This window comes from Chelonoidis abingdonii, chromosome 9 (genome assembly GCF_003597395.2).
Source record: "Chelonoidis abingdonii isolate Lonesome George chromosome 9, CheloAbing_2.0, whole genome shotgun sequence".
NCBI lineage: Eukaryota > Metazoa > Chordata > Testudines > Testudinidae > Chelonoidis > Chelonoidis abingdonii.
Window position 1 is genome coordinate 17,062,937 of NC_133777.1, and position 7,720 is coordinate 17,070,656.

The following is a 7,720-nucleotide window of genomic DNA, read 5'->3' on the forward strand; positions in this document are numbered from 1 at the left end:
TTAACTATCAAGCATTTATTTACATCGTGAATATATCATTTACCTCGGGAGCACGGTACGCAATACACTGTAAAATCCAATCTATAGCAGGAGAGTAGAGAGTCAAATATAATGGAATCTCCACACACTGCACTACCAGCTGATTCTGAACAGTATCTCCATGCATCTGTAAAGGAAGGAAAAGATGAAAGAGCTGCCATCGTGGGGAAAAAGGTGTCTGGGGCTACAAGAAACTGGAAACAAAAAACTTGAAGTTATAGGTTTACTGAAAGCTTTGAGAGACCAGGATCACTGAATTACACAATATGCTCAACAAGTATTCTGGATATTTTCCTGAATTCGGAAGAAATATACAGTAGGCACTATTTAAAATTTGGGCATACACCATGTACAGTAGATACTTTTACTACAATATGTGCAGTATTTCCCATTCTAAATATAGGAAATACCACAGTAAAGGTAAATAGTGCAGTCTAGTAAACATCAATTTTGCTGGTGACATCTATTGGATGGTGAAATTACATTTTTTTCAGATTCACAGTTACAAAAATATTTACAACTCTAGCTTCAAGCACTTTTAAAGGGATTTGTAAAAAGCATTTTCATCATAGGTTGCTCAAGGAACATCTTTATTTCATCACTCAGGCAACACATATTTACTTACTTGCTTAAATGTTAGAAGGAAGTCAAAAAAATTCTTGTTAAGGCTCTCTTTAAGATGAGGAGCGACTTCCATCCCAACCTAGATTCAAAGAAAGAGAAAAATTGTATCTGTACCACTTACCATCCTCCTTCAGCTATGAAACAGAGTTATTCACCAGGGAAATAAGTATATTCACACACACATCAGTAACATGAAGATACTATAGCAGAGTACTGAACAGAGTGCTTTTCGCCCATCATTATCCCTTCCTCACTAGGAAGTGATACTATGGCCCTGTCCACTGAGATGAGAACTGTGCCAGCTACTACTGTGTTTAAACGAGGCTGTTGACAACAGGTCCTAGTATGGTGTTCACGACAAAAACCTTGCATTATAATGTTAGGAAAAGCCAGATTTAAGGCTGCCCTTTGGTGCATCCATTCTTTGCACTGAATGAAGCAGGGATCCTGTGGGGAAAAAAAGTACAGGACCACATAATTAAAGACTATTGTAATGCATAAACATATAGGGGGTTGAATTAAGGGATCACAGGCAATTTTAAGTCTGACCTTTCCTAAATCTTGAGTGCTTGATTTTGCAACCTAAAATAATGACTTTTTAATGCAGAGGTTTTTTCCTATAATTTCTTTACTATAATTGTTTTTTAGAAAAGAAAAAAAGGTAAAAAAAATTATGTGCAAGCGTAAGAGAAGAGAAACTGGAACACAAATAACTCATGAAAAAGCAAAGTCGGTTACGTTAAAAAAAAAAACACCAAACACCAGCTTCTAAGATCTCTCTATCACTTTGCTTCACCCAGGCACTGATATGAGAGGCTGCCTGCCACTCCACTGCGTCAGCGCTGTCAGGACCGCTTCGCCCAGACCAAGCATCTCTAGCCTTTATTATTTTGTTCCTATTTGTGACTCATATAAGCTTAGAAAAATACATTCCCATAACTTCAAGAGAGAACTGATTCTTTGATTCAATTCAACAGGCAGAGATATCTCTACTCAACGATGCTGCTGCTTAAGAATCATTATTTGACCTGCACGAACCGCTTCATTATTTATCCAAAATTCAGAGGAGAGATGATCTAAACATTCAGTGTCAAACCCCATGATTTGAGGAAAACTGCGGAAACGAAAGGGAAACGGATATAGTAGCTGCTAACCTGATATACACCACGAGCTTTCAGCACCTATGCAACTGTTCGTTTGATCAAACAAGTAGTTGATGGCAACCATTAATACTTCCAGCAGCAACAGCAACCCATCATCCACCTCGCTCATCCACCCTGTCATAAAATAGATAGCAAGGGTTAACGTTTCCTTTTTACCTGTAAACGGTAACAAAGGGAACAACACCTGACTGAGACCCATCAGAAACTGGGATTTTTTCATAGTCATGAGGGAATTTGGGGTTGAGTCTTTGTCTGTCTATCCAGCTATGAAGGAAGTTCTTTCTATCTTCTAATCTTTGTTTTCAATTTGTATAGTCAGGTAGAAAACAATATAGGCTTATGTTGGTTTTGGTTGTATTTACATGTGTGTAGCTTGATGAATATGTTCAAATTGGTATCTTTTTGTTAATCAGACTGTTTATCATATTTTTCTTATAAGCAATAGCCCTGTATTGTCTCTTGATCAGAGATATTTTGATGTCTTTTTTTCTTTTCTTTTTTATATGCTTTCTTTTTAGACTCGTGTTGAGGGTTCTCTTGGGTAGGCTAAGGAACGAAGGCGAGGAATTTCTTTGTGTTAGATCTACGGTAGGGTAAGCTTGCAGCATCCAGGGAATTGGTGGGAGGTGGAAGAGAGATCTGAATCTCTCTGTTTCTTGCTATTTGGGGTTGTCTCCTTTGTGGAATTAGAGGAACATGGCTTCTGCGTATTGTGATGTAAAGAGATTGCATCTATACTCTTCAGGTTAGCCAGAGGCGGAACAGTCCTGGTGGAAGAGAGAGGGGGAAGGGAAGTGGGTTAGTTTCCCTTTGGGTAAGACTTCAGCGACCCTCTGGAGTCTTGGGTCCCCAGGAAAGTGTTGGGGGACCAGAGCGAGGCATAGACGCTATAATTCCTGTCTGATGGCAGCGAGATAAGATCCAAGCTGGTAATTAAGCTTGGAGGTTCATGCTAGGCACCCAGATTTCTGGACGCTAAGGTCCAGATTTGGGAGTTAGGCTTATGATACCCCCCACCCCCCGATAATCATCCAGGATGTCGTGATTATCTCCCAGACAGAAAGAATAACAATGATGGGGAGGGGATGGGGTGCACACACCTGGCATAGGGGGAGGGAGAATGAGACACATAAAACTCCTTGTGGAACAACTTGGGGGCAGGGTAGACAGACTCTGGCATCGGGATGAGAATGGGGGACCCTGCTGTTAGGAGAGGCGGGGATGGGAATGCACAAAGAGCCCTTACCATAGGGCAGTGGTTCCCAAACTTTAACAACCTGTGAACCCCTTTCACTAAAGCGTCAAGTCCAGCAAACTCCCTCCTAAAAATGAATATTTCCAGGGATTTTCCCCTTTACCCGAGTATAAATTATAAAAGCAGTGATCTTGAAAATACAAAATTTATTTTTATGACATGCTTATTACACACTATTAATCATCATCACAGTATTTTTATTACATTATTAAAACAGCAACACTCTTCCAAGACCTCACTTCTGTAGCTTGTATCACTTTGACTAAGCCTGTTATGAGACAAGGCTCCTAAGTCTCATCAAGGAGCATCAGATATGAAGCAACATGAAGGTATTTAAGAAGCCTCCTACATAAGCATTCAGGTCTTGAGCAGTCCAGGCAAACAACGCATGTTACAACAAAGCTTAAACTTGTTCTTTATAATAATTTTAAAAATAATACTAGCTGCCTATTTAAGTTTAAAAACAGCAAAAAAATATCCACCTCCCTTTCCATTTCTTATAAGGAGTCTTGAAGTTTACATCTCCTCAGTGTGATAGATATGCTTGCTTCAACCTGCTTAGCTCTTGGATGTCCAGGGGCTCCAGGTTGCTGGCCCGGTGTTATATGAGGGAAGGAGGGGCACACAGAGCACTTAACATGGAGGGAGGAATGGGGGACCATGGTATGGCAGGAGGGGGATTTAGGGTGCACACAAAAGCCTTGGTGGGCGGTGATTGGAGGGAGTTGCAGCAAGTCCCTGAAATAGAGGGTAAGGGAGAGTGGCACCCAGGGAGCTTATAGGGGAAACCAAGGAGCCGCTAGTGCATGTAATAAGCTCGGTCTACGCAAGATGCAACCCCCTAGTTTTTAAAACACAACATAAAATTAACTCTTTTTCATCATGAAACTCATCAAGCCATCCTCCAAAAGCAGATGCTCTCGTGGCATGAGCAGGGAGACAATGAATTCAAGTAGAATGAAAGCTTGCATGGTACCTCTGAAAAGCCATGAAGCACTCATATAGTAGTCTGTAATACCACAAAGCTACAAGCTTTCTTTATGACTCAGTCCCCAATCTTCCTCTTCCCTCAGGAGGAGTACTGGCAGGACAAGCTTGGAAAATTAGTTTTTAATTACTATGATTATTATAAGCAATTATGCAGCAGGTTTTCAAATTGTGATTATAATGGAAAAGTTATCCTATCTTGCAATTTTCTAAGAGGAGGAACAGAAACGCTTTTTAGGTCAGAGCGGCCACTAATTAAAATCAGGCCGCTCAGAGGACTCAGGGGGCCTGAGGTCTTTGGTGGCGGGGCCCCCCGCTTTGGTGGTAATTCGGCGGCGGGGGTTCCTTCTGCTCCAGGACCTGCCGAAGTCCCCCGAAGACCTGCAGCGGGGGGCCCCCGCCACTGAATTGCCACTGAAGACCCGGAGCGAAAGAAGCTCCGGCAGCCCCAGAGCGAGTGAAGGACCCCGCTCCAGGGGCCGCAAAAAACTCTTGTGGGGGCCCCTGCGAGGCCTAGGGCAAATTGCCCCACTTGCCCGCCCCCGGGCGACTCTGATTAAAATCTTCCTTTAGTGGCAGGTGAGGCTGCAGTAAGAGAGAAATATACCATTGATACAAACTCACTTTAAATAATGTTAAATGGTAGCCTACCCTGCACAAGTACGCCCTTGCATAGACTGCAACCAGTGGATCTCCAATTCCTCTAATCATAGCCGTTAGTCGTGGGAGACATTCTGAAATTCCCCTGTTAAGATTTTTAAAAAATTAAATGTTGAAGTTTAAGAATTGATCAGAGCACCACAACACATACTATAACTTGAAATGCTGCACTATTAAATTTACATCGGAGCAAGAATTCGAGGAACCAAGGAAAGTCATATTAGTATGAAGTCTAATTTAGAAGTAAAATGTCACTAAGTAAAATGTCCTCTAAGTAACATATTAGACATGAATTATGCTACTTGCCTTAGGAGCAGCCAGGCTATGTACTGGAAAGTTGCAAAGAGCTGGGGGACTGAAAGAAGCCTTTCCTCTAGACTGGAGAAGCTGGAGCTTCTCTCTGGTTGCAGTGCAGTCTCAGGGATGCAGCAGCCCAAAAGCCTCAGAGGCAGTTGATCTATGACGGCCAGGGAATCTCCTAGTCAGTCACAGATCCACTGGCGGCACTTCACTCCCAATTTCACCTGCTATGGTTATAAGGAGGGACTCACCACAGAGCTGTTGCATGCACGTCGTGCGGGATACTAATACCCCTCCAACACACATCTGCATTGGCGCAAGTGTGATCAGACCCATACTGGGAGACCCAAAAATAATCAAGCTATCGTTGTAGAGCCACTGAGACTATAGTATTCACTTTAGCAATTAACTGAAAAGGCCCATTAGTCTTGAAGGGCTATTTTTAAAACAATATTGATTCAGTTCTGCTTGGAGCCTATTCCCTACTACTTTCCAGGCTCATTGCCTCTGCCTTGTTTCCCCACCTTACCTTTAGCCTGGTTACTGATCTATCTATTTCTCTCGCTGTGTTACCCTCTCTTTTACCTTCAGCCACCTCCCATCAATTTTGCTTTCCTTTCAGTTTTGTAAACCACCACATCTCCTCCCCCCAAAATGCTTGCCCTTCCATTCAGACTACAGTTATGCAAGTGCTCTGAGTGGATGCATCAGTATGTCACCACCTGTGCTAATACTTTACCTTGATGGAATTCGTATCAGGAGCCCAAAGCAATCACTATTGCCCCCTTCAAAAGCACAGAAGATTCCTGCCATTACTGATAATGGAACTTGCATACTTAATTCCCTACATACTACTTTAACATGTACCCATTTGTTGGCTGTCCATATTTATTAACTGCATGTTAGCCTTACGTTTGGGACAGAAACTTGTTGCATTTCAATATTGCTGCTTCCACATAGCTACAACAAAACCAAGTTAAGGAAAAAAATTCCAAGATGTACTCCTTTTAAGAAAAACAAAACTACTCCTGTGACAGACTGAAAATATCCTGTAATATACTGAGCCAACCTTATGGAATTAAAATAGCCCTAATTCAATAAGGTTTCATTTAAGCCCAATTGGGATACACTGTATGTACATTAATGTGTTGTTGTGGCAGTACGGTTGCCAGGTGTCCAATTTTTGACCGGAATGCCTCGTCAAAAAGGGACCCTGGCAGCTCCAGTCAGCACTGCTGACCAGGCCGTTAAAAGTCCAGTCAGCAGTGCAGTGGGGCTACGGCAGGCTCCACACGGCTTCCAGAAGCAGCGGAATGTCCCCTCTCCAGCACCTACAGCTCCGTACACTGCCCCTTCCCCAAGCGCCAGCTCTGCAGCTCCCATTGGCTAGGAACCGCAGCCAAAGGGAGCTGCAGGGACAGTGTGTGCAGACAGGACAGCACGCAGAGCCACCAGGCCACACCTCCATGTAAGAGCCAGAGGGAGGACATGCCACAGCTTCCAGGTACTGCTTGAGGTAAGCACCATCCAGAGCCTGCATCCCTGACCTCCTCCCACACCCCCGACCCAGACCCAGCCCTGATCTCCCTCCCATCATCCAAATCCCTTGGCGCCAGCCCACAGCACCTCATCCCCAGCCCCACCTCAGAGTCTGTACCCCCACCCAGAGCCCTCACGCACCCCATCCCCCTGCCCCAGCCCAGAGCTCCCTCCCACACTCCAAACCCCTCAGCCCCCTCCTACACTCCAAATCCCTCATGCCTAGCCCACCAGAGCCCTCACCTCCTCCCACAACCCAACACTCCTTGAGCCAGCCCTGTGAAAATGAGCGAGTGAGGGTGGGGAGAGTGAGCGACAGAGGGAGAGAGTAGGGGTGGAGCCTCAGAGAAGAGGTGGGGCTCAGAAGAAGGGCTGGGCAGGGGTATTCAGTTCTGTGCAAGCAGAAAGTTGGCAACCCTATGTGGCAGTGTATGTACCTTTTCTAATAGGGGGGAAGGAATGCTAACGTACTTCCTCCATTGTCAACCCTTTGAAGTCAGCCCCTGGAGAGAGATGCATATACTGGTTCAAATTGGATTCTCCAGAGACTAACAGACAAAGGAAATACTTTTGGATAAAAGTCTGGGAAGGGGTTAATCTGTCTCCAGCATTCTTCCTGCTCCAGCAAAAGGACTCCTGGTCCACGCAGGGGCCTCAGTCCTTAGGGGAGGATTGTTAAGACTTGGCCTATGAGGCCTCATAAGACTGGGTCTTGTTCTGAGTCGGGATGCTCTGATGAACTTTTAACCATAAGCAGTGGTGAGTTGCAGCCCATTTGCACCGGTTCACAAGAACCGGTTATTAAATTTAGAAGCCGGTGTAGAACCAAGGTTGGCGGGTGGGCAAACTCCGGTCTGTGGGCCACATCCGGCCCGCAGGACCATCCTCTCCGGCCCGCCTGAGTTCTCAGCTGGGGAGGCTCCCCCGGCCCCTCCTCTGCTTCCCCCCCTCGCAGAGCGCCAGCATGCCAGGCCGCTGGCACCAGCGCTCTGGGCAGCTCTGCAGCTCCTGCCATTTTGAGCAGCCTGGTAAGGGGGCTGGGCCAGGGCTGGGAGGAGGGGTTGGATTAGGGGCAGGGAGTGGCTGGAGAGGGCAGGGGCAGTCAGGGGAGTTCCAGGGATCTTTCAGGGTGGTGGTGGTGGATGGGGTTGGG

At 45.3% G+C, this 7,720-nt stretch overlaps 1 protein-coding gene across 4 annotated transcripts in view; it reads right to left on the reverse strand.

Annotated features, from left to right (window-relative positions):
• Positions 1-7,720, reverse strand: part of VPS35L (VPS35 endosomal protein sorting factor like) — a 114,838-nt gene that overhangs the window by 67,604 nt on the left and 39,514 nt on the right. For all 4 annotated transcript variants that reach the window (XM_075069250.1, XM_075069253.1, XM_075069252.1 and 1 more), the window contains 4 exons: positions 5,941-5,988; positions 4,720-4,813; positions 665-742; positions 44-166 (listed from right to left, as the gene is read on the reverse strand). In XM_075069250.1, coding sequence (XP_074925351.1) covers positions 44-166; positions 665-742; positions 4,720-4,813; positions 5,941-5,988 — 343 coding nt within the window. The remainder of the gene's footprint in view (positions 1-43; positions 167-664; positions 743-4,719; positions 4,814-5,940; positions 5,989-7,720) is intronic.